Source organism: Baudoinia panamericana, assembly GCF_000338955.1.
Source record: "Baudoinia panamericana UAMH 10762 unplaced genomic scaffold BAUCOscaffold_3, whole genome shotgun sequence".
NCBI classification, from domain to species: Eukaryota; Fungi; Ascomycota; class Dothideomycetes; order Mycosphaerellales; family Teratosphaeriaceae; genus Baudoinia; species Baudoinia panamericana.
In genome coordinates, this window is record NW_006911259.1 from 192,788 (window position 1) to 217,260 (window position 24,473).

General features: G+C 54.2%; 12 protein-coding genes across 12 annotated transcripts; 7 read left to right on the forward strand and 5 right to left on the reverse strand.

The window, feature by feature from the left end:
* Nucleotides 1–30: 30 nt before the first annotated feature.
* Nucleotides 31–2,009, forward strand: BAUCODRAFT_103027 (uncharacterized protein; the record flags this gene model as incomplete). The annotated part of the gene is made up of 4 exons (XM_007675672.1): nucleotides 31–228; nucleotides 297–912; nucleotides 964–995; nucleotides 1,049–2,009. The coding sequence occupies 4 exons, from the start codon at nucleotides 31–33 to the stop codon at nucleotides 1,544–1,546; spliced, it is 1,344 nt and encodes a 447-aa protein (XP_007673862.1). The 3' UTR covers nucleotides 1,547–2,009.
* A 197-nt stretch (nucleotides 2,010–2,206) lies between these two features.
* On the forward strand, nucleotides 2,207–4,284 carry BAUCODRAFT_30926 (uncharacterized protein). The gene is made up of 4 exons (XM_007675290.1): nucleotides 2,207–2,636; nucleotides 2,696–3,375; nucleotides 3,427–3,816; nucleotides 3,874–4,284. Exons 1-4 carry the CDS (start codon nucleotides 2,331–2,333, stop codon nucleotides 3,935–3,937), a joined length of 1,440 nt encoding a protein of 479 aa, XP_007673480.1. The 5' UTR covers nucleotides 2,207–2,330; the 3' UTR covers nucleotides 3,938–4,284.
* Nucleotides 4,285–4,648: 364 nt separating this feature from the next.
* BAUCODRAFT_22026 (uncharacterized protein) lies at nucleotides 4,649–5,320 on the forward strand (the record flags this gene model as incomplete). The annotated part of the gene is made up of 1 exon (XM_007675248.1): nucleotides 4,649–5,320. The coding sequence occupies one exon, from the start codon at nucleotides 4,649–4,651 to the stop codon at nucleotides 5,318–5,320; it is 672 nt and encodes a 223-aa protein (XP_007673438.1).
* A 159-nt stretch (nucleotides 5,321–5,479) lies between these two features.
* Nucleotides 5,480–7,763, reverse strand: BAUCODRAFT_65349 (uncharacterized protein; the record flags this gene model as incomplete). The annotated part of the gene is made up of 5 exons (XM_007675552.1): nucleotides 5,480–6,077; nucleotides 6,135–6,451; nucleotides 6,503–7,075; nucleotides 7,131–7,641; nucleotides 7,693–7,763. 5 exons carry the CDS (start codon nucleotides 7,761–7,763, stop codon nucleotides 5,480–5,482), a joined length of 2,070 nt encoding a protein of 689 aa, XP_007673742.1.
* Nucleotides 7,764–8,751: 988 nt separating this feature from the next.
* BAUCODRAFT_145706 (uncharacterized protein) lies at nucleotides 8,752–9,889 on the forward strand (the record flags this gene model as incomplete). The annotated part of the gene is made up of 2 exons (XM_007675673.1): nucleotides 8,752–8,769; nucleotides 8,825–9,889. 2 exons carry the CDS (start codon nucleotides 8,752–8,754, stop codon nucleotides 9,887–9,889), a joined length of 1,083 nt encoding a protein of 360 aa, XP_007673863.1.
* Nucleotides 9,890–11,009: 1,120 nt separating this feature from the next.
* BAUCODRAFT_145707 (uncharacterized protein) lies at nucleotides 11,010–12,845 on the reverse strand (the record flags this gene model as incomplete). Its single annotated transcript, XM_007675674.1, has 1 exon — nucleotides 11,010–12,845. One exon carries the CDS (start codon nucleotides 12,843–12,845, stop codon nucleotides 11,010–11,012), a length of 1,836 nt encoding a protein of 611 aa, XP_007673864.1.
* Nucleotides 12,846–14,376: 1,531 nt separating this feature from the next.
* Nucleotides 14,377–16,368, forward strand: BAUCODRAFT_377209 (uncharacterized protein). The gene has a single exon (XM_007675675.1). It carries the CDS (start codon nucleotides 14,661–14,663, stop codon nucleotides 16,161–16,163), a length of 1,503 nt encoding a protein of 500 aa, XP_007673865.1. The 5' UTR covers nucleotides 14,377–14,660; the 3' UTR covers nucleotides 16,164–16,368.
* Nucleotides 16,369–17,677: 1,309 nt separating this feature from the next.
* Nucleotides 17,678–18,117, reverse strand: BAUCODRAFT_377243 (uncharacterized protein). The gene has a single exon (XM_007675676.1). The coding sequence runs from the start codon at nucleotides 17,991–17,993 to the stop codon at nucleotides 17,763–17,765; it is 231 nt and encodes a 76-aa protein (XP_007673866.1). The 5' UTR covers nucleotides 17,994–18,117; the 3' UTR covers nucleotides 17,678–17,762.
* An 858-nt stretch (nucleotides 18,118–18,975) lies between these two features.
* On the forward strand, nucleotides 18,976–19,415 carry BAUCODRAFT_145709 (uncharacterized protein; the record flags this gene model as incomplete). The annotated part of the gene is made up of 3 exons (XM_007675677.1): nucleotides 18,976–19,198; nucleotides 19,251–19,304; nucleotides 19,372–19,415. 3 exons carry the CDS (start codon nucleotides 18,976–18,978, stop codon nucleotides 19,413–19,415), a joined length of 321 nt encoding a protein of 106 aa, XP_007673867.1.
* A 1,092-nt stretch (nucleotides 19,416–20,507) lies between these two features.
* BAUCODRAFT_154420 (uncharacterized protein) lies at nucleotides 20,508–21,940 on the forward strand (the record flags this gene model as incomplete). Its single annotated transcript, XM_007675678.1, has 2 exons — nucleotides 20,508–21,158; nucleotides 21,216–21,940. The coding sequence occupies exons 1-2, from the start codon at nucleotides 20,612–20,614 to the stop codon at nucleotides 21,938–21,940; spliced, it is 1,272 nt and encodes a 423-aa protein (XP_007673868.1). The 5' UTR covers nucleotides 20,508–20,611.
* A 94-nt stretch (nucleotides 21,941–22,034) lies between these two features.
* On the reverse strand, nucleotides 22,035–22,515 carry BAUCODRAFT_145711 (uncharacterized protein; the record flags this gene model as incomplete). The annotated part of the gene is made up of 2 exons (XM_007675679.1): nucleotides 22,035–22,291; nucleotides 22,362–22,515. 2 exons carry the CDS (start codon nucleotides 22,513–22,515, stop codon nucleotides 22,035–22,037), a joined length of 411 nt encoding a protein of 136 aa, XP_007673869.1.
* Nucleotides 22,516–22,735: 220 nt separating this feature from the next.
* On the reverse strand, nucleotides 22,736–24,295 carry BAUCODRAFT_30935 (uncharacterized protein). The gene is made up of 2 exons (XM_007675291.1): nucleotides 24,208–24,295; nucleotides 22,736–24,142 (listed from the first exon to the last, which is right to left on the reverse strand). The coding sequence occupies exon 2, from the start codon at nucleotides 24,066–24,068 to the stop codon at nucleotides 23,166–23,168; it is 903 nt and encodes a 300-aa protein (XP_007673481.1). The 5' UTR covers nucleotides 24,069–24,142; nucleotides 24,208–24,295; the 3' UTR covers nucleotides 22,736–23,165.
* Nucleotides 24,296–24,473: the final 178 nt, after the last annotated feature.

A 24,473-nucleotide genomic window follows, 5' to 3' on the forward strand; every position in this document is an offset into this window, starting at 1 on the left:
CCTCAACGCAAGATGAATGACTTCGCGCCGATGAACGCCACCACTACTCCCCTGACCGTCTCTCTGAGCGACAACAACACAAGCATCAAGGTGTCACGTACCGTGGGCGGGAACCCGCGCCCTCAGGCCTTGACGATCTCCTTTCAGCGTACAGTGCGTGTCGCGGACAACGGGGAGACGAACAATCTCCCACCGGGGCTAGGTACGCTTGCTACACTTTCGCTTGAAGTAGGCCACCAAGTCACCAGCCCTTCCACTGACCAAGGGTTGGTAACTTCTCACTCTACGTCGTCAAGGATTATCAGACCATGCTTCCGGCTGCCATGGCGGCAAAGGGCGGCTTCTTCCTACCTATATATCAGCGCGAGGCAATGTGGATCAACTTCAAGTCGCGCGATCCTTTTGCGGTTAAGATCTACGTTGGCGGTGTCAATGCCATCTCTGGAGAGCCGGCCCGTGAGACTGCGGAAACCATGATGCGCCGTCTGAAGCTGATGGAGAGCAAGAAGTGCGTGCAAGACTACCTTGTCGCACCTGACCAGCTGTGGCTGGATGGCGCCGCTGCTAAGGACGGCGCAGTCCGTCAGTTCGTTGCTATGCCACTCGGTTCCGGCTACTCCGTCGAGGCTCAAGTGACAGGCGAGGAGGTAATTGGCGGTCTGCAAATCGAAGTCGTCCCGTCTAGGGCGGGTCCTATGCTTTCCATGCCTAAGCCGCTCGGACAACGCTACGGCGCCCACGTGCCCGGCGAGAGCTTCCCTATCTCTGTCAAAACACTTGTGGGCCAAGAGCTCCCGCTGGAGGTCATGCCGACCACTACCGTCAACGATACCAAGTACATGATCCAGGACATGGACGGCATTCCCCCGGATCAGCAGCGCCTCATCTTCAGTGGGAAGCAAATGGAGGACGGTACGTTGCAAGCTTTGTGGCGATAGTAAATTTGGCTAATATACCATCTAGGGCGAACGTTGTCCTCATATGGTGTCAAAGAGGTGACCATCTTATGCTGCGCCTTCGTTGACAGAGTATGCTAACCCACCTTTAGGAGTCTACTATGCAGCTAGTCCTGCGACTCCGCGGCGGAGGGCCTTTGCCAGAACCTATGGGTCTTGGCGCTGCTGGTCTTATCAAGCAAGTGATCAAGCGCGACCGATACACGCCGACCCTGTGGCAGCCTGACTGCGGAACCATCTTTAACGTGCAGATCCTGAACTCTGAATGCTTCCTGTCCGTCACTGGCAGGGAGCCGCCACCGACTCCGGTCACGGCAAAAACTTATGCCGAATACGGCTTCCCCTACTTCAATATCTGGAACGAGGCCGCTTCCGGCGTCCATGGCGACTTTCAGGGCGTCAAGTCAGTTGCTGAGAAGGACATAGAAGGCAAGCCGACACCAGAAAAGGCCAAGGCAGTAGCAGATGTCGTCCGCAGTACCGCCAACCCAGTCGTGTTGCTTAATGCAAAGGGTGTCAGGACAGGCTTCCGTACGGTGTCGGAAATGGAGGAGGAAGTGCGCAAGCATTTCGGACACCTGGAAGTCTAGGTAAGACTCCACGGGTATCAAATGTTGCGAGCAAACGGCGGCACCGGTAGGATAGCGATGTTGGAAATCCAACGATGCTGCGGGCAAGATAGGCGGCGAGTGATGATAGCGTGAGCAGGCAAGAAAAGGCACTGTCGCTGTCAACTTTTCGCAGATAGTGCAATCTATCGTACCAGCGCACGGGCACAGATGTGAATCGGCACGAAGCCAAGCGCCGTGTCAGCTGCACATGAGTGTTGATTTATCCTTCCATGCAACATCCGACATGCAAACATGCTCTCCATCCCATATCGATCGTCATTAAAGCGTAGCAACTCCGCCGTTCGAACTGCTCAGCTAAATTGGGCATGTATTCTCCTCCTCAACTGATGACGAAGGCTTCTGGCGAAAAGCATACGGCACCTAGTAGCAACAGCAGCGATCACTAATACGTTCTGCGACGCGACGCTCTTGGTTGTTGACAGTATCCTTTAGGATCCCAGAACTGCCGCGCCGCGCCATGTGCCATAGCCAAGCGAACCTCCACCATTCCCTTAGCGCAACAGGGACCTCGGATCTGGAATCACCCCGCAGATACGACACCAAATCAACCCCACTACGGCCAATGCTGCCATGCGGCGCCAGCACGTCTCCATGGCAGAGATACGGCTAGAGTGCAGTGGCGGATCCTGTAAGTACTCGTATAATTACCTGCCGTTCCCTTTCTTTGTCGCCATTGTAACTCTTATACCATCGGTTCTACATACTCCCTGTCACTCTCCTACTGCCGACCAATATATCCAGTATGTCTCCTTCAAAAGTATCCACAATCACGTTTGACTCCTTCCACAACATTGTGGACGGCCAGCAGCGCGGTGGAAAAGAGAAGCACCATGGTGTGAACCCGGCAACCGGTGAGGAGCTGTGGGAGGTACCCGTTGGTAGCCAACAAGATGTCGACGATGCCGTTACGTCCGCACAAAAGGCTTTCGAATCATGGAGCCAGGAGACAGTGGAGAGGCGGAAGGAGCTGCTGCAGAAGTACTGCGACCACTACATGTCATACAGCGATGAGATGACCGATCTGCTTTGCGCAGAGACGGGCAAACCGGTGAGTGGCCAGTCCGGCTCAGTATCTGTAGGATTGTTCCGAGCTTACGATCTGCACAGCGGCAATTCGCCGAATGGGAGGTCAAGGGAGTTGCGCTCTTCTTCAACCACCACATGAACTTGGAACTGCCGGAGGAACGCATTGAGGACGATGAGAAGGTTCTGCTCACCCGATATACTCCGCTCGGTGTGGTTGGCGCCATCTGCCCGTGGAACTTCCCCCTGATCCTCAGCTTGGGCAAGGTTATCCCAGCGCTCCTGACCGGCAACACCATCATTGTCAAGCCATCGCCGTTTACGCCGTACACCACGCTCAAGGCTATTGAGCTTGCACAGGACATCTTCCCACCAGGTGTCGTCCAGGCCATCGGCGGCAGTGACGCTCTTGGCCCGATGCTTACAGCACATCCTGGCATCCAGAAAATCAGCTTCACTGGTTCGATCGCGACTGGCAAGAAGATCATGGCTGCCTGCGCTCCGACTCTCAAGCGCTGCACCCTTGAGCTCGGCGGCAATGATGCATCAATTGTTCTTCCGGATGTTGACATCAAGAAGGTTGCTCCGGAGCTCGTTATGGGCGCGTTCCAGAACTCTGGCCAGGTTTGCGTTGCTACCAAGCGTATCTACATCCACCAAGACATCTACGACGAGATGCTGAAGGAAATGGTGAACTTCACTAAGACGATCAAGGTTGGCGCTCCTGGCTCCGGTGCTCTTCTTGGACCAGTTCAGAACAAGATGTGGGTCAGTAATGCCCTTCATTGAAAGCGATACTGACATAGTGATGCCAGGCAATACGACAAGGTCAAGACCTTTTTCGAGGACACAAAGCGCAACGGCTACAAGTTCGCCGTAGGCGAGCCTGATGTTGCGAAGGGCAACGGCTTCTTCATCCAACCCACCATCATCGATAACCCACCAAACAACTCTCGAATCATCGAAGAGGAGCCGTTCGGACCAATCGTGCCGACTCAGCCATGGACAGACGAAGAGGAAGTCATCAAGCGTGCCAACAACACCAATACCGGTCTTGGTGCCTGCGTGTGGGGCAAGGATGTCGAGCGCGCTGAGCGCATTGGCAAGCGGCTACAAGCTGGCTCCGTCTTCGTGAACTCTTGGGAGAAGCCGACACCGCAAGCTATCTTCGGTGGCCACAAGGAGAGCGGCATTGGAGGTGAATGGTACGTTCAATCGCCAACCTGAGTGGCATTGATCATATGCTGACACCTTCGCGACAGGGGCCAGGAAGGCTTGAAATCATTCTGCAACCCGCACGTTCTCCACACCTACAAGTCGAAGTGAGTGCCCGCTTTAGGCAATGTTTCCGAGTTTTTATGATGTACAGAGACGCATGTACCTAGCCAGATACCAACAACACACGTGCTCGAGGGCATCATGGCATTTTGCTACGCCGAACTGCGTGCGGGCTGTTTTGATCGTACTTCATATCCTGCACATTGGAGGTTTGCGAGTGTTTGCTCGGGTAACTTTGACGACCTGCCATGATTAATGAGATTCGCCGAATGCAGCTGGAATCTACACCCTCGCACTCGTCACATCGTGATGGAAGACTGACCAGGAAGAAGAGATGGAGTCCCGGCCATAGGGCATCCTAAATGGCCATGTTGTCATATTAGAGTGCTGACAGAACGGGAGGCTCTTAGGCCCAGACTTTATCGCTGAGGTACTTTTTCCACGTGCTGCAAGCTCTTCCTTGCTCACGGCTCGTCCGTTAGCGGACTAATCTGACAGCTTCGGGCCTTGCCACCTTCTCGAACTTGCAATCATAGATGTTGAACGGAGCGTACCATGGTGAGTAAGAAGGAGCTTTGTTCCGTCAGCATCCGCACGTGGCCCGTCGCCCGCCCCAACGCAGAAGACGCAAAAGTTGATTGTGGGGTTCAAGATGATGTACTTATATAGTAGCCGTACTGTACCTTATCCTCTCACCACTCGCTTCTGTTGCGCGTTCACAAGTGCAACTCTAGCTCTCTTACATCGCCTGGACAAGCAATGGCCGGCAAGCCAGGCATTACTTCGAACATCTTCGTGTCTGCTGCGCGAGGCCACCCGTCCGACGAAGGTCGAGGTGATAAAGGCTATCGAAAGCAACATCTCACCTGGCTCATCAGCGTAGAGCCTCACAAGCATGCCCTACCCTTGCTGCCACAACGGACGATCGAACGAGTGCATTACGTAGCCATCCGGACAGACGGTCACTATAAGCTCGAAAAGCATCCCAACCATGACATTATTGGCAGCGTACTTGTGGCCGAGAAAGCGCATATTGATGCCGAAAAGCTACATGCAGTAGTTGAGGAAGGCCTGAAAGGATTGTCTCCATCTTCGGAATCATCGTCAGATGATGACACTGACGACGCCTCCGAATTATGGCTCAGAAAAGCGCTCCATGTCCTACAACAGCACAAATACACGCAGTCATCGTTCGAAGTCGGCAAGTTCATGACCTTTGCTCACGGCTACATGGCCAGTCGGACTGATGATGGGGATATGCCATCCACCATTACATACGCTCCACTCTTCGACAAGGATCAGAAGTCGCATGACCCAGCCAAAGACGACCACCAGAAGAAGCCGCGGTTTGGTTTCTGGGTTTCACATCCAATGAGCAAAGTGCAACGACACATTGATGAAGAGAGTCGGCCGTACGGCGGACTGATGTAAACTGTGTCGCTGCTAGAGATTGTTATGAATGTTACGAGTTCTATCTGTAGGCTACTGCGCACGATGTGGGTATCTCGTCGAATCTATATGCATTCGTCAAACATGTACACCTTGCAACAAAATGCACCCTTGGTGGCTATGACTGTCGAAGCCGGAACGTTAAGATGCGCCGTCAACGACCTTTTCTGGGGGTGTTGCAGGCTCCTTCTTCGCCTCTACCATGTCTTCAGCCTCTGCAGTCTCCGCCACAGTGGCCCGACCATGGGTCACAGGCTTGCGCTTGCCGGTAATGTCTAAGAAAATAGCTTTGATAGTCCTGGTGCTCGTATGCCGGCCCTCCCACAGCGGATAAACCGCGACACAGGCGCTGGAGCAGAAAAGCCAAAGAATGCCGACTGCCACCCAGCCGGTGAAAAAGCGCTTGCTGAAGATGTAGCCGGTGCCATACATTGGGAACGGCCACAGGATAAGCAAGGCGAGAGTGAGGAAGAGGGTCATGTAGCGCGCAATCTTTGCGGCACGCTGGAGCTGGTGCTGCTCTAGGCGTGTCTCATGATCGCTCTGAATTGACTGGCCTGGCACAAGCTCCAGGTCAACGTGAGCGGCAGCGGCCAAGTCGGAGTCATCCCCCTTTCGAATGAGCTTCATGGACATCCAGTCGTACTTTGACGAGCGTAAGCCGGGCAGGAGCGAGAAGATCGGAATGAAAATGCAGGGTGTAAGTAGCGCAACAACGTTGCCTGCTAGCATCGGGTTGCTGTGAATGTGGTCAGCAGGCGAGCTTTAAGGATCATCTCATGAGATTGTAACTCACTTTGCACCTGTGGAATCGACAGAGAGGTTACCACCTTCTTTCTTCGCGGTTACCAGCCACGCTATGAGCGAGCAAACAAGTGCAAGTGGTGGCGAGAACGTCGCAGCAGCCCAGGACTGCCGGTCCCATAAGAGGGTCAGCGATGCTGGAAGGACGGCTCCCGAAATGATCACACCCATCATAAGGTACAGATAACCCATACTGATGCCAGCATAGTACAGCCCGGTTGAGAAGCCGGCCATGACAATGGCGTAAACAATGCAGCTGGTGTGCGACATGTAGATTAGACGACGACCGCTGGCTTGAGGATTGATGTACTGCAGAAGCCATCAGTATGCTGTTCACGAGGGGCAGCTAGTTGAACACACCGTCTGGTAAATATCGTACGTCCAGATCGAAGATACGGCAATCAATTCAGCAGACATCGCACTCGTCACGGCCATAAAGATCAAAAGCAGCGTCGCCGCAGCACCGCCTTTCCCAAGCAATGCGACGGCAGCATCGGGAAGGACCAGGCCAGCCGAAACATCCGCTGGGTCCATTCGGTTAGGATAGCTTGGAAAGACTGGGTTGTTCTCCAGAGCAAGTGCAGAAAGGCCCATGGTAGTCGCAGCAAGCCACGGAATGGCGAACCAGGACAAACCGCCAGCGATGTAGCCAGGGAGGGCATGTACTGGACTCGCCGCTATTGCCTTGTTGTAGTAGCCGTTATCGCAGAACACGGTTCCGAAGTTCCCAACAAGGTTGATGACGAAGAAGACAGCGCCCTCCTGGCTGCGCATGGTCAAGTAGCTACCTTGAGCATTACCTGCCACTGGGTGTCTCTGAGCGGCTGCCACCAAAGCATCGTAAACGGCGCCTGGACTGCCGAGAACATTGCTGGTTGCGTAAGCGGTAAATGCAAAGATGAAGATAATGACCAGGATCATGACCGTATGGACCTGCACGAGACTCATTTAGCTGGCGAATACTCGCTTTCGCTCATGCGCGACTTACGTAGTCTGTGAGGAAGGTGGCCTTGATGCCACCAAACATTGTGTACAACACCACACCTATAGGCAGAAGGAAGCAAGCCGCGGCCGTTGGTACACCGCACAACGAAGTCACGACTGCAGAGCCACCGGTCAAGAGCATAGCAGTCACCAAGATGTTCGTCATCAAGCCGAAAGTGATGAACACGCCGTGAGTTGCGGCGCCATAGCGTGCCCTGATTGCTTCCAAGAACGTATGCGCGTTGGGTGCCTTGCGCTTGAGCTCAATGGCCAATGTGGCGAACAGGATGACCTGAACGGTAGCACCAGAGGCGTACCAGAATGGCCCGCTGACGCCGTATCTGTATGCTACGCTGGATGACTGCAGCAAGGTGGCCGCCCAAGTCCACGAAGACACCACGGCGGAAGCAACCAGACCAGACTTCACCGTTCTTCCTGCAGTGGAAAACACCTCCGAAGTCTGCAATTCGTTGTTGTAGCGGCGCAGTACGAAGGTTGTCAACATCATGCCAAACCTGTGGTCCGGTTAGCTTTAGCGGTACCAACATGGAGCGGCAGACACATACGCGAAGAGGAAGCCTAAGCCAATCACGACTCCATAGCCAGTTGCCTGGCTAAGTGGTGTCTCCCTCGCCATGGTTGCCACAGACTTGGTTTGGTCGCTGGTATCGCTGATGATACGGTTGTAAAGCGGTCTTCTCAGTCGCTCGTATATGAAGAAAGACTATGCTCCGATTACGCCCGATGATGCGCGCCATGTCGCTCGCATAGAACTGCTTCATATCAACTTACCTAAAGATGCTAGCGATAACGAGAGAGCGTATGTTGCTGATCAGGCCAGGCCAACGCCGCACGCCGCGCTGCAGGGTTTCTACGGTGGGTCAACTCTGATAACGCAATGCACACCAATTACAATGGTCGTGTAGATATTTGCGTGACACTCTAGATCTCGCGCACTGCAGATGTAATGTTGGATGAGCTGCGAACACAGTCGCGCAAAGGAAATGGTTCGAACTGGCGTTGCCCACACTGTCTTACCGTTGTTGCATGCCGCATGCTGTGCGATAGACCCGCTTCTCCTGGTCCACCTGCACGAGATAGGCCGTCTACGGTGTCCGATTGCTCTGCTGACATCTGGGCATCATACGAGGCTGCGTGAGGTGGCTTTGAAAAGGCCTGTCGTCCCTTCTCAAAGACCGCACGAACCTCAAGTGGAAGTGTTCTCTCTGTACAATCTGCCTTAGGCACTAAAGTCACGTGCAATCTGAAACTGACACTCACCGTCGTCAATGCTAAGCTAAGCCGGCTGATGTCGACGGGGCGTAATTAGCCGAGAGCTCTCTCCACGGTAACCACACAATGCAGCCACGAGTGCCCGGTTAGGGCGTTGGAGGGAGGCAGAATGTAAGTCAACGAAAAGGGTCTGCGGCTCTCCAGCCCAACCGGCATATCAACCCTGCCCTCATAGCGTCCATTGTGGTTCAGCTTTGCTTCTGTAGAGCTACACCATATCCAGCAGGCCCACAATGTTCGCGACTCGCCACGTGGTCGGCCGTGTAGGTCTAAGTGTGCCCAAAACCATTCAGCGTCCTCAGCATGTTCGCTACTTAGCCACGCCCGCCAAGATGCCGAACGAAGTACAGGTGAATGGAGCTGCATGCGTAATATCACATCCCGCATCGCTAACCTTGATGGTAGAACCTGTCTTTTGTCCTCGAAAAGCAACACCACGTTAAGTTTGAGGACCGACCAGTACCCAAGATTCAATCACCCTACGACGTCCTCGCCAACGTCAAGTTCACTGGCATCTGCGGCTCAGATGTGCACTACTGGCAGCATGGCGCCATTGGCCACTTCGTGGTCAAGGACCCAATGGTGCTCGGTCACGAATCCAGCGGCATCATTGAGGCTGTGGGTGACAAAGTGACGAAAGTGAAGGTCGGCGACCGCGTTGCTATGGAGCCAGGCATTCCGTGCAGAAGATGTGACCGGTGCAAGGAGGGCAAGTACAACCTGTGTGAGGACATGCGGTTCGCGGCTACACCGCCCATTGATGGCACATTGGCAAAGTACTACACCCTGCCTGAGGACTTCTGCTACAAGCTGCCAGACAACATGTCACTTGAGGAAGGCGCATTGATGGAGCCTTTGTCGGTTGGTGTGCATATCACACGGCAAGCGGATGTCAAGCCCGGACAGAGTGTCGTCGTGTTCGGTGCCGGTCCTGTGGGCCTTTTGTGCTGTGCAGTCGCCAAGGCTTACGGCGCGAACACCATCGTTGCCGTTGACATGAATGCTGAGCGTCTGGAGTTCGCCAAGAAGTACGCTGCAACCCACACCATTGTGTCACAGAAGGAAGCTCCTGCAGACACCGCTGCACGCATCATTGAACAGTGCGGACTTGGGCTTGGTGCAGACGCTTGCATTGATGCCACAGGCGCAGAGCCTTGCATTCAGGCCGGTATTCACGTCCTGCGCGCTGGCGGCACATACGTTCAGGGCGGCATGGGCAAGAGCGACATCATGTTCCCCATCGGCGCGACTGGCATCAAGGAGCTTAACGTGAAGGGCAGCTTCCGGTACAGCGCAGGCGACTACCAGACGGCTGTTGACCTCGTGTCGAGCGGAAGGCTGAGCGTGACGGAGCTTATCTCGCGGAAGGTCAGCTTCCAGGACGCGGAGAAGGCATTTGAAGATGTCAAGGCGGCGAGAGGCATCAAGGTGCTGATTGAGGGTCCAGACCCGGTGAGGGCGCAATTGTAGGTCATTGAGTCACTTGTTCGTAGAGCATAGCGAGCTATTTCTCCGGCGCAGGTGGTATATATACTGTACAACTGGGTAGAGTTCCTTGAGCCAAAAGTACACAGATGCCAGGCATCTCTCATTCTGCGTCACATACTTTGCAGCAACTCTGGAACCCCTCAACAAGCGTGAGTTGCGAAGAGAAACTCAACGAAGGAGGACCTGCACCGAGCACCATGTATACATGCCAAGTTCTTTCTATAGTTCGACAACATACATCACACTGCGGAATCCTCGACACCGCATCGAAACAGAGCGAGCGGCCGTCCCAATGTCCTGGGCTCAAGTGATGCACGATCAAAGACAAGAGCGGGTGACACTCGCGCTGTATCGGCCAAGGCTGTTGTCAACATATGACTGCTGCATTAGGCAATTACTTTCTACGAAAAGCGTTCTACATACAAGTAGCACCCTCGCGCTTCAGTTCCCGTGTGTGCAGCCCTTCCATCGCATATTCGTGTCAACATGTTTTCCTCGTTGCTGCACGTAGCCCGACCAGGCTACAGACCGCGGACCGCACTGCCGGATTCTCCTTGCGCACCCTGTCCGGCGACTCGGTAATAACTTCTCCAACGTTCGGTGGACTGAGATAGAAGTCGGCCTATGGCAGAATAGGAGGACGCTTTGCGAACTGATCTTTGCATGACCATTTAGGCCAGGGAGGGGTGACGGAGCAGGACAGCAATTGTCCCTCAAACCTTTATGGTGTCACCAGCATTTGACAAGGTGCAGGATACCACCCGGCCTTCTCTAGGCCTCATCAGAAGGCTTGCTAGCATTACGGGCCGCAGATCCTCATGCATTATCCTTGAGTATAGTCTGAGTGTAAGAGCGCGAAGTCGTTTGGCTTATCGCCTCGATCGCGCGAAATCGCATCTTTGTGTGCACAGATTTGATCAAGGTAGCTTGCTTCTGTCAGTCAGCTAGGAAATCAATTGATCACCAAAATGTATCGTATGGCATGGAATGATATTTGCCATGTTGTTGGCACCATGTCCCTTGACCGCATCCCTTCTTCAGACGCCGTTTGCGGCCACAGGCCTGTGACTATCTTGCCCACATACGTGACACTTTCGACCACTCATCGCACAATCAAGCAAGCCGGCAAGGCAAGCAGCGCCCAGATCAATGTAATGAGTGGGATTTTTATAGCTCGCCGTGACCCAGCTGTAGTCGCAGATGATGCTAAGGTTTCGGACGTGGATGACGGCATACCAATGCCGTTAAGAGAGGCGGTAGTCACTGCAGGCAACGGTCTGCTCGTACTCAACTCACGAGCGCTCTGCGTGGTGTCAACGAAGGTTTGCGGCCGGGACGGTAAAGACTTCGAGGATGTCCATGTGACTATTTCATTTGAGGGGACGGTACTTGCTTGAGGCCTTGTAGTTGACGCCGCAGTGTCTGTTCGCAATGCTTCGCTTAGAACGCCAAGCGCATTCGTGGGACCATGTGCGGAAGGAGCTGGATCACCATTATTACCGATAATCGTTGTAGCTTGACCAGACGTAGACATAGTGGCAAACGTAGATCTAGAAAGCTCAGGCGTTGCCGGTACCACAGCGGCCGTGTTGCTCGCTGGATCGTAGTTCTTACCTAAATCTGTCGTGAGGCTCGCCGGGCTGCTGTCCTGATCTGTTTGCCAAGCGGATGTAGAAGCCACTGTGGATTCGGAGGATGAGGCACCACCATCTTGCAGAGAGTCTTGCAATGCGGATGTCAATAATGACGGATTGGAGACATTTGGTGTAGGAGCAGGATCTATCACAGCTTCTTGCGAGCTGGGGTTGACTGCATTAGAGGTTGCGCTGGGGGTAGCCGTCCACATTCCACTTTCTGCTGCCGCTGTCCTTGTGGCTGGCCCAGCTACAGAGGATGGCGGTGAAGCGGGTGTGGTTGGTGCGATTCCAGGAGCTGTCGTCACCGAAGCAATCACCGCTGCCGGTCTCAACGCAGTTGGTGGATCCCACGCGCCTCGCCAATCCAAACCGCAAGACTTCCAAGCAGGGTCCATATTGCGGATATGACTCGGTATTACAAGCACGGGGTGGTACTCATCAGGATAGATGGTGTAGCAGCCACCATGATTGGCCACACAACTCGGCTGCGCAGCCCATGCTGACGCAGGAACCAAGCCGCTTAGATCCTCAAAATTGAATTGCGCAGATTGGTAGAAGGTCGTGCTGGTTTCACCTTCGTCTAACAGTTCGACGAAGTAATCGAATTGTGCTTGTACACTGTATAAGGACTTCGGGTTCACACCGATGATGGCGCCGGGGTAAGCTCCGCCTACAGTCCGGCCGCAAGCGTCAGTAGCGAAAGCGGTTTGGAACTCGATATAGACCGTTGGCGAGGTCAAGGTCATGTTTTTGTAGAGCGCCGTGACTGGAGACGAGCCGTTCTGCTGCCAGCTTTCAGACAGAGATGTTGTTGCCATGTCAGCCCAGTAGAGCAGCTCCACGGTCCCGCCCTGGACTTCGCATGAGGAGCAAGTAGCCGGATCAGGCTGCGACGCGACGGTACACGGAATGTACGTACAATTAGGCGACGGTTTGCGAGTCGATATGACCGACTGGTAGTACATAGTATACACCTGGACGCCGCTTGTTGTCAGGTATGGCTTGCCAGTCCCCAAGACGTAGAAATACGGCTCTGCTGCTTCGTCCACCATCCATGTTGTTGTGCTGAGGTTGTAGCTTGTGCGTGTCTCTGTCCAGAGATTGGTGTAATTGTAGGGCACGGAAGTAATCTGAACATCGTAACGTGTCCATGAGGACCAGCTTGCGTAGCAAGGCCACCACGAGGTCGCACACAAGTCGCCACACTGTGCGTCATTGTAGGCGCAGGCAGTGGTCGTTGCATTACTCGGGTTGCCCGATGGAAGGCTTAGTTGATCGCTTCGAAATGTGTGGGATGCCATCGTTTGTGACACACTTAGTGTTGAGCGGGCCTCATCTGGTTCCCAGCCCAGAGCTGGATCTGCATATGCACTGGAGACGACTTGATCATCTCGTCGCACCCTAACATGATGTCCATGCGCAAATCGTAAGGGTCCGTCCTCAAAGCTTACCACGGGTGATCCAAAAAGATATACCAGAAATATGAAGCACTCCACGACCATATAGCGTCCGCTAAGCATACTCCAAAATATAGCCAGCAGTCTCGAAAATGTGAGGTATGTGCAAGAAAGGCAAATGGGACATGGAAATGGAGGAATAGCTCATCATTGGGCGCTTTTGCAATGAAGTAGAATAGGCAGACTGGCGCTTCGACTCTGTGATAGCCGCGCGCGAAATCAGAAATGCCAACCTGCGCTAGGTCATGATCGATCTGGGGAACTAAGCAGATGTCTATATTAATGCAGCATGCGAAGACCTTGGTCGTCTGCTCTCCAACGATGCTGTATGTCCAAGAGTGGGATAAGCGTGCAAGAGACTGCTCGGAGGTGAGAGTCCGGAGCGGAGCGAAACGATCGAACGACGAGAAAGTCCTCGTTCTCTCTTGAGATGTGGGTTGGTGGCGCATGCATCGATCAAATTTGACGAACAATGGTCCTGGGTGGGGACGTAGCATTGTTTCATGTTGGCGCTGCTGCTGGCGCTCCAGACTCTGAGTACAGCTAATCACCGTGCAGTGTCACAACTCGAACAAGCCTTCTTCGATGGAATCGACTCTGTGTGCAGCGGCCGAAGTGTGCCGGTTAGTAGTAGTGTCTCAGGTGTCGTAGGCTGTAGGTGCAGTGCTCTGGCAAGACAGACCGTATAGATTTCATGAAAAGGTTCCATAACTAAATTATCTCCTGAAACGACTAGGCAGGCGGGTCGCCCCACGCGACATGGGCTTGCCGGAAGGCTCCACTCCAACCACAGACATCGGTCCACCGCTCTTGAACACGAAGCGCTTTCCATTATGCAGCATGCTGCACGGATGACCGCCCACTCCGGTAACTGTCCCAGTCCGCGTGGCCATGTAGCGCAGCAGCAGATCAAGAGTTTTGCCGGCTCCTGCAGTACCGTTCAATGTTGCCATGCTACAGTATTGGGGCCCACGATCGAACTTAGTTCTGACGTTGTGGAGTCTGACATTCCACCCTTTCATCTCGATATGGCCCGCCACTTCAGTTGTTTTTGCGCCACGGGCCTCTTACTGACTACCAAGCTGGCTTGAATTTAGCATGCAAATGGTTCTGGGACCAGTGAACGGTCGATCTCCAAAACCTCTGGCCACCACCGAGCAGACTCCACCCCTGCACCTTAGCTGCTTGATTCTCCTGGGCCGGAACAAGGCATCCCTACCCTGTATGAGCCTGCGACCGATGCACACAAGAAGACAGGCATTTGTGATGCCGTGCTCGAGAGTCTAAAACAAAGCGGGGGGTTTCCCGCCGGCACACCACCAGCGCTGTAACAAATACGGCTCCTTTAGACACACTGTGACACCGAGGAGCCTCTGTCTACTGTCGGCGTTACGGGAAATGAGGCATGAGGCTTAACAGGGGTCGTTAACCCATGTGGGAGGTCATACTTCTAGAAAGTTGCTCGTCATCATCTCCTTCTGATTCTTCACATCACCACTCCCTTTGTCCATTCGTTCAGTCCTTTCAGCTACCGCGTTGAACGCTTGAGTCTGGAACTCACGACCTTCGTTACGATAAATTATCATCCGTGCACGAATTCATTTGCTCACGTTCACGTTCGTTATCATCTCGCCCGATCAACAAGCGCAGCAACACACAATGTCGAAGACTTTCCGCAGCGCAATCGTTGCCGTGGCGGCTTTAGCTGGCCCAAGCTCTGCGTTTTGGCGCATGCCATGCCCGGGCCGTCTGGTGCTGGAGCGTATAGATCCAGTTATCAGCCCCGGTGTGGTATCAGGACATGTCCACACCGTGTCTGGAGGGATTGGTCTTGGCTTCACAACGAGCTATGAGCAGCAGCGGGCATCTGTATGCTCTTCTTGTCCAGTGAAGCAGGATCTGTCGGCGTACTGGACTCCCAAGCTCTACTACATGGGTGAAGACGGAAGCTATTTCGAGGACGTGCCTCAGGCTGGAGAAGGGAACGGTGTCACTGGCGGCATGACAATCTATTACGAGCAGCGACCGGGTCCGAAGAACGATGAGGTGAAGGCATTTCCTGCAGGTCTCCGCATGGTTGCAGGCGATCCTTTCCAGCGCAACTACACGGATCAGCAAGCTGCTCCCGGAAATGCAGTGAGCTTCGTATGCTTAAACTACAACGGCGTCTCTACTCAGTACAACGACATGCCTAACATCAACTGCCCGGACGGACTACGTGCACAAGTATACTTCCCTTCTTGCTGGGATGGAGTCAACCTTGATTCGCCGGACCACAAGTCGCACATGGCCTACCCAATCGGCAATTATGACAATGGGTACTGTCCGCCCTCGCACCCGACGCACTTGATCTCGATCTTCTATGAAGTCATATATCAAACAGGCAACTTCGCACACATGTGGTGGAACTCATCTCAGCACCCATTCGTCTTCGCTATGGGCGATCGGACAGGCTACGGCTTCCACGGTGATTTCGTCAACGGATGGGACACGCAAGCCCTGCAAGACGCCATCGATCAGTGCACGAATGACAGCGGTAATCTGTCTGACTGTCCAGTGTTTGCAGACTTGTATTCCAACGAGGAGTGCCAAGCCTGCAGGCTCCCGCCACAAGTCAACGAGACCATCACGGGCAACCTTACGAAGTTGCCTGGCTGCAACCCAGTAACTGACGGCCCTGAGTACGCACCACCACCAGAGTGCAGCAGCACTCCGATCGGACCAATGCAGACGTACTTTACCGACGAGACCAAATCGCTCGGTTGGGAATACGTCGGCTGCGCGAACGATAGCGTAAGCGCGCGTACCTTTCAAGCCGCCTCGTCATCGTCGAACACGATGACGGTCGAGACTTGCATCAAGTTCTGCAGTGGCAAGGGTTACAGCCTCGCTGGTCTGGAGTACGCCTCGCAGTGTTACTGCGATAACGGTTATCTTCAGGCCAAGGACGGTACCCGTGAACCCTTGACTGACATCCTTGGGCAATGCACGATGCCTTGCGCAGGAAACGCACAACAAATGTGCGGTGGTCCCTCTGCGCTAAGTGTGTACAGGAACTGTGCTGGCGGCTCCTGTGAGAACGCACTATTCCGAGTGAACGGTTCGACGACCACAAACAAGCGTCGCCACGTTCATGGATCGAGGCATGCGCGCTATCATTGACCGTAAGACGGGCAGGGTGCCAGGACGGACTCGCGTTAGCATTCTGGGCGATGTTTTACCGCCTGATTGTAAGACTGGGGTATGCTTTCCGACCGGCATAACCCGAGGGGATGTTGCAAGCGGTGCTTAACATATTCGCTTCTGCTGTGTGGATACGCATATCATTATTGCGGGTATTCTATCTATGCTGAGCAACCAGTTGTGTTCTCGCGACGGCTGTCAGATTGCCAGCTCCCAAGAATCACCAACAATGGTTCGAGTGGAGACACGGGTAGTTTTGGAGTACGCACACAGTTACACTCAGTATTGTAGCGGGCGGGAGTGGGGTCCCTGAGACGCCATAGAACCCTGTCTTGAGTCCGCCGTTGAGAACAGTAAGAACGTGTTTGAGAGAGCACCGTTCCTTTTTATGAGGCTTTCGAGCAGATTTCGCAAGACGCAAAGAAATGCACTTTTGTCGATTATTTCTTGTGCTTATCCTGGCTATGATTTCTTTACCTACCGAATGGAACTGACGTGCAGATGGTATGATTGCGTGAAGACTGGTAGTCTGTGCGGTCGTAGCGGGATTCGACGGCACGTGAACTCTGGAGCAGCTAACGGGACGGCAGTGTGCGGGGAGGCGCTCCGCAGTGGTAAGGGACGGGCCAATGAAGGCACTGACTCTTGAGGACGGAGCCGTATCCACATCTCGACTACCACATCGACGGAACTTCGCGAGACATCGTGTTCCGGTTATTAATTCTCTCTGCTACATGCCAAAGGCAGCAGTTTACGCGCTACGTCAGTACAGTCGGAGTGTCTCACCCCTAGCCAAGAACCTTTGCTGCCTATGGGGAAGGAGTTGCTTCGAGTGTAGCAAGTTTTATGATTCTTCGCTGATTGATCACATTTAGCGCATGGAGGCTGTCTTGCTACCTCATGTTGCATTTGCTCCAGAATCCACCAGTACACCGCTCTCACAACATTATTCTGCTGTCGAACTTGCGTCGTTCACTTGCTCTGCATACAGCACTAACGACGCCGCGGATGCAGACGAGCGAGTCAGCGGCTTTAACATTGAATACCCAGGCAACGTTTTCCGCGGACTCGCTTCCGTCACCGGTCTCAGGGCAATTCATGTGTAAGGATCAACCTTGTCGAGCGATGATTTCCGGACAATAATCGGGACCATCACTGGCCGCTGCCAACGGGTGAACCCCAGAGTTCGAACTCAACGCTGTATGAGGTAACCACGCGAGGGTCCCTTGGTGGCCGAGTGAGAGATCTGCAGGCACTTCCCACGAAGATTCTCCACATGCAGCCAATGCGTAAGCGTGGCTGCCAGGATGATCAGCACTCCCATTGTGCATTGCGTGTGCGCAGAGTCGATCTACTTTGTGGAAGCGGTCCGTAACCTTGTCGATGGCTCCAAGGCCACTACACCACATCAATTCTGAGTCCAAATCGTGGAAGACGGCACTGACACATACAGAGTTCTGGCAAGCTGATTCAGGGCGGCATGGCTCCCAGCGTAGAGCTGATGCGGAAGATCACCGGAGTTTCAAGATCGGTGACCCTGCTGATTGTCGTCCCAACGACGTCCCTAACTGCAGGCCTTCAGCAAGTCGTCCGTGTCACATATGATCCAAGCCACCCTTCACGGCCTCCTACAATCCGCCCCGCGAATAGCTTGTGGAGACGTGATATATGCGGTGCGAAGACCGAGAAACAACGGTCGTCGCCCTCTTCTGTGCTGTTCAGATCTTGAAGGCAGGCGTAGCAGATACGTTTGCAGCTGACCATGGGACCTGCGCTGACCGTACCGTGCCGCTTCCAGTAGATCGACATCACCTGAGCTTGAGCACCACATAATGGGCAAAGCTTATGACTGGGCACAGGCTATCTCCGCGAGTCCAGCAGGACGGTGTCGGCTCGCAGCGCCTACAATGGGAACTCATGGCTAAGCTAGTTCCGTACGTACTTTTGCGTATTGTACTGCTCTGAGAACCTCGCGTAGTAGCCTTTCGGATTGTGTGCCGCTGCGCCGCAGTCCGCAAGTAGTGTTTCCATACTCTCGCGAAAGAGGACGTGCCCAACATGCAGTCTAAAGTTGGTCACCTCCTTACGCTGTCTATCAGCACCCCAGAACGACGATCCGGGAGTGGATCTGCTCAGTACGTGCTTTCGGGACACCATGGTGATGTGCACGGAGGGCACAACGCTACTTGGCGCTTCACGCAGCCAACTCCGGCAGTTTATGAGCTCGCTGCTGTCTCGAGTCCTCATTCTGAACCCACTCCAAGCCGCGCCGTCTCGCGGACCGACCAGTTATCCAGATTCTGCCAATACGGGCTATCTCAATCAGGTTCCTGGCGGCATAGTCTTTCCCATTGCGGCGTTGAGCAATTCTGCGAGATGTACGTCGCTGCAATACAGAACCACAATGACGACTGCCCATGCTGTGGGTTGTCCGTGCCGCGAAATGGATCTGCAGTTTATACGACATTTCGGGATGTAGGATGGTGTTGTTGGCTTTATTGTCGACGATCTGCTGCCAGCGTGGTCTTGGAAGCATGGACATGAAGATCAACGACGACATCCTACTGGTGCTTGGAGCACCACTGCGGTCATGGAACGGAAACCTTCAGCATCAGCAATGTCACTGGAGGACTTGGCCGTCAGGTCAGTTGAGGTCGCCAGACGACTATAAGTATCGCGTGTTCTTCCCTCCAGATGAGAAACAGCACCAAAACAGCAATCACTCAAAACGACAACAATACCACAACCAGTAAATTCCCTCACTTCAAGCCTTCTTCTTCAGACCATCAAGATGCAGCCTTCCACGATCTTCGCCATCCTGGCCTCTGCCGCTATGGCCACTGCCCTTCCCAACTACGGCGGTAGCGGTCAGACCCACACCGTCACCGTCACCACCACCGCGGCTGCGGCCGCCTCTACCTCCAACTCCGTCTGCAGCAACAACCAGAAGCTCGCTTGCTGCAACAGCCCGGCGGGTGTCTCTGTCCTTGGTGGTGCATGCACCTTGGCCATCCGTAAGCGACTTCAAATCATCGCAGTCGCCGTTGATACTGATACAGCATCTAGTGAGCAACATCTGCGCCGCTGGCTCCACCCAGTGCTGCGAGGCCGACCAAAACGGTAAGTGCGCCCAATGGCGCTCCTTTCCTTCGACAGTGGTCCCGCGAGCTGACAACAACAACCTCAGGTCTGATCAACGTCAACGCTCAGTGCATTCCAATCTCGCTCTAAAGTGAACATGGAGAGATGTCCGGGGACATGTACGCCCTGGCAGTCGCAATCAGTAATGGGAGGGATCTGTCGGATGTATAACGATGTATACGTAACACTTTTCTCACACTAGAGATAACCATATCAGAGGATAATACGATGATATCCTATCTACACATCTAACCCATTTCCCACATCCGCGCTTACAGTCATTGTCGCATCGAGGAACATATTGATCCGGTCAAGCCTTTAGAGCTGTTTTTGCAATGGTATGATCATATGGTTGAAACCGCACAGGTAGTCAAGAAGGCGCTCAATATTAGAGACAACGACGCGGACAAAGTCTCAAGTTGAGAGATGGCGTCTCCCAGCGCTACACATGATCTGTCAATCAAACTACAATTGCTATCAATCGCATCTAACCCTGCGACACCGTCCATGATACCGATAATATTGACATCTTGAAGACCTCCTATCACTTCGAAGCAAGGAACTACAACGCAATGCACTTCCTTCACCGGAGCTTCTATGATAAGCGACTATGCTATGGTCCACATAATCGACAACTAGCAAATCGATCAGTGCTCACAAACTTGCTGGTCGCCCCCAGCTTGCTCGCATGAAGTCGCAACGCGGCACTCTCATTGGCCAGCCAAATCCGTTCCCTCCTGTCTTCTCCCCTCCATCACGGCCAGCCATTGGCTGAAACATCAACAATCAACACGCTCAAACCCCAGTCACAGATCCAAACGCGAACGGGCGTTCCTTGGACCGATATGCAGGTACGGACCGGCAGGTTTGTGCTTCACTCCATCCCTCGAAACCGGACATTGTTTCAAGCCCTTTACCCACGCTTCCTGATGCCCTTGCAGGAGCGTGACACTCTGCTTGTCACCAACACAATGGACGAGGAACACTGTTTGTGAACCCTACGTTGCACGTCTGCCCATCGAGCAGATCGATAGGTTACGCTTGTTGTGATGTGTAGTAAGGTGGTATCAGGGATGTTACTGTGAGCTTCGGTGGCGGAAATCTTAAGGCGAGATCTACCGTTAAGAGTAAGGGCTATCATTCTATCTTTACTATCTACTCCTGCTGCGTGTGTGTTGCGTCCCCCATCGTGTTGTCTCTTCCAACTCTACTGACCGGTTTCTTCGTTATCCGCACTCTTTCCCGTCGCTCACTATAGCTTGACCTAAACTTCACAGTCGCTCCCAATGCACAGCCCACTGCCGGACGCGAGCGCGCTGGAAGCCGGTATAATCGAGGACGAGCGACCATCGCGCCTTTCTCGCGTTCAGGACAACGTGCGGCAGCTCTTACGAGCCTCTGTCGTCAGCCCAGTCCGGAGTTCATTCGCTGGACGCCACGTATCACATCAGCCAACTGTTGAAGAGGACCCGCAGCACGAAGACATAGAAGGTGCCGCGCTGGCCGCAGAGACAGTCCTCACGCCACCTCCGGAATCCTCAGGCGAAGACGAGAACGAGCAATGTCACGGCGTACTTTTCCCGCCTCTGTCTTACACAGCCCATCAGTCCACACTTTACAACACACGAGCCGTCGCAGCTCTCAACCATCCGGACTTGAGCGACCCGTCACTCGCTGTGCTTCTCCATCAGAAGACTGCGGAACGGCAACAGCGGGCTTGGAAGCGGTCGCGGAACCGGAAGCTCAGATATGCAAATGGAGAGCAGTCTTCGGCATCGCTGTGGATCTTGTGCTTAGCCGCTGGACTGTTGCTTGCAGGCATAGTAGCGACGTGTAAGCTAGAGCATTATCATCTTTTCACACCAATTGCAAGCTAATACCGTTATTTAGACCTCGCCATCGCCACCTCATCGACCGGTCTTTCAACGACCTTTCACGTCCTGTTCGTCTTAGGCATACTGGCGGCAACCGTCATCTTCGCACACACCATCGTGCGGCTATGCTTCTTCGTACCCACACTGCCACCTTCACCGAGAGTCTATGTGGTTTCCCAACAGCAAACGAAACCCGGTCGGCACTTTGTACGACATAGGCGCCGTCGACACCACCATCACCACCATCAACCTCACCGTCATCACCAACCCATGCCCCAACCATCAGAGACCGTCGACTTCATACCACCCACGCCAATTCCCGTCCACGTCGCCGACGATGCCAGCGTTCGTCCAGACTCACGCGAGGCACACCCCACCTCCGGCGTCGCCCGCGCATCCCAAGCATGGGACAAAGAAGCCCCCATTCTCGCAAACCCACCACCAGCATACGGCCGATGGCGCGGCAGCGTCCGAGCCAACCCGGATTTACTGCATTGGCAAGCCGTGCCTTCGCCAGTAGACCCCGATACGCCGGCTTTGCCCTCTCCCACATACGAGGAGGCGATGAATGTGGAGCACTCGACCGGTCCGCCCAGTTATGTCACGCGAGATAGTCCGGCGAGACGGCGAGAGATGCAGGAAGCCCGACCGCAGATCGCGCGGGCGCAGACGGCGGAAAGGGTCGGCAGGCCGGAAATGGTTGAGGCGAAAGGTGCAGGTGCAGGCGGAGGGAATGTGTAGCTTCCGGCGATGAACAACCGCTGGACGGTTCCACAATCAAGCAAGCCCACCACCTCATTAGTCCTTTCCTTCACCGCGGTGCTGTTGTACTCGCTCAAGACTCCTTCTTCGGCTTCTTCTCCATATCCTTATCCCACCACTCGCGCCAAAACTTCTCATCCTTCTTCAGTTTCTCCGCCTTCTTCTCCCTCTCCTCCCGCCGCTTGTCCATCGTCGCGAACCACTCTTCCCGCGCCGCATCCTGTTCGTTCCGAGTCGCGAATTGCATCATGCACGTGTTCATGGCCTTTTGCTGTTTGCGGCACATGATGGTCGCCGTGAAGGTGCGGTGGGTGCAGCAGGCTGCGAAGTCTGAGTGATAATATTGTCAGCTGTTAGCGGTGCGGTGTGGATGGTAGGAGGGTGGGTAATGATGACTCACCTCGCACCTCGTCGGCGCATTTATTGCGCACACGCTTGTAGTAGAGCTCCCGGACTTGGGCTTCTTGGCTGGCGGAGAGTGGGAGCGGGTTGCGAGACGGTAGGGGCGCAGGCGCAGGCGATGAGGGCAAAGACTCGTTGGTCGGTGAAGCCATTGTCATTGCCATATCATGTTCTCCTGTCGACGAAGATGTCGAGACGAACACATACAACTTGGTGCTCGCGGACAGATCAAACGGAGAGATTCTTGCTCCAGTCTGCGGCGATGGCTCGGGCATGCCAGCTTGACCGTTTCGAGCTTTCGGCTCCTTCCGACGCCTTTACATTGCTCGAGCATTCATGTCGTACATATCAACTAGAGCAAAATGGATAATGGAGGCAACGATTTGAAGTCTAGTTGAAGGGCCCTTGGGACGAGCATTGTATTTCTTCATCGCAACCCTACGTAGTTAGCAATCGTGCTACTTGATTCAGCTCCAGCGAGCGTTCGACACGCCGTAGACCATCACCTATCGAACAGAATCCTCGTCGCTATATCCTTCATTCAACGTCCCCTTCCCATACTGCCACATGTCCGTTACAGACTTTTACGACATCCATTGTTACGAGCTGGTGCGGCCTGGTGAGGGTCTGGCGGCTGCCTCATTTCGACTCAACGAAGCCCTCCCAATTCGATAGAAGTTGACCTGGTGGCTACTGAAGCACCGGGGACGCGGCGCAAAGAAGCGTTGTACAGTCTCAACCTGTGATTAGTTTCCGTCGATCAAAGACCAGTAAAGTCGCATGCGAAAGCGGCGAAATCTTCTCATCTCGGCAGCTCCCCAAGCAACATCGTCCGATCCGTACTCGCGCTCAACACCATCGAACCATCCGGCGAAATGCGCACGTCATTCACCGTCCCCTTATGTCCCGGCAGCTTATGCAGCATCCTACCTTTCTGCCCCGTCTCCCACACCGTCACCGTACCATCTCCACCTCCCGCCGCCACCCGACTACCCTCCGCATCCCAACACGCGCGCAGCAGATTTCGTTCCAAACCCACTTGCGCGCCGTCAAAGATCCGGATCTGCCGGTCCAGGGGCGCAAAGGGCTGGACGTTCCACGTCCGCACTGTGTTGTCGTGGCTGTAGGAGAGTAGACTTTGCGCATCCGGTGATAGGGCGAGGGAGGTGATGGTGTCGGTGTGGCCGGTCAGTTCGTACTGGATTTTCTTCATACGTAAATCCCAGACTTTGATCTCATTGTCGATCCCGCCGGTGTAGACGTCGTTGCCGCCCTCGGAAATACAAACAGCGGTTACTGGGAAATCCGTCTGAATGAAATCGATAGCGGCCTTTTGCCGTGGATCCCAAGCGGAGATCGAGCCATCATCGCTACCACTGACGATGAACTCTTCGCCGCGTTTGCTGACGTCGAGACAGTTGACCACTTCCTCATGCCCAACATGCCGTCGGATGCGCTCGCCAGTCTCCACGTTCCAGCTCGCAATCGTCATGTCAGCGCTGGCGGAGTAGATGACCTGACTATCGCGCGACCACTGAAGGTCAAGTACTGCACTCTTATGGCCGGTCAGGATACCGTAGTTCGCGCAGTCGCCTGTCGTTCGCCAGAGAAGGATATCGCGGTCCATGCTGCCGGAGGCGATGTGCGAACCAGTAGGGTCAAAACGGGCGGCGAAAATCTCACCGGAATGCCCGCTGAGTTCCATCACGGAGGCTTGTAAATGTGAAGCGCCATATTGCTATATAGTCGCAAAGGACTTGAATCAGCCAGTTACTCTCCCTTCAAAGCCTTGATTTAGCTCTGATTGACCGTAATGGGGAAGAGATAGTTTGGCTGAGACTTACACCTTCGACGAGAGCGCTACTGCTGCCACCATTTGTCTTGACCAGGGCGCTCCCGTTTGCTTGCACGTCTGATCTTGGCCGCTTTACCAGCTGCGTGCTGCCGAATGAGGCGGAAGCTGGTCGTTTCTCGGATGCCATGTTGGCGGACTGTATCAAGATCGCGGGACCAGCGTCCAGTTTCTCGCTCGCCAATTGCCCTCGGCACGACAACAACCTTGCCGTTAATGAGTGCAATACCTCCGCATCTGTAGGACTTGTTCACACAG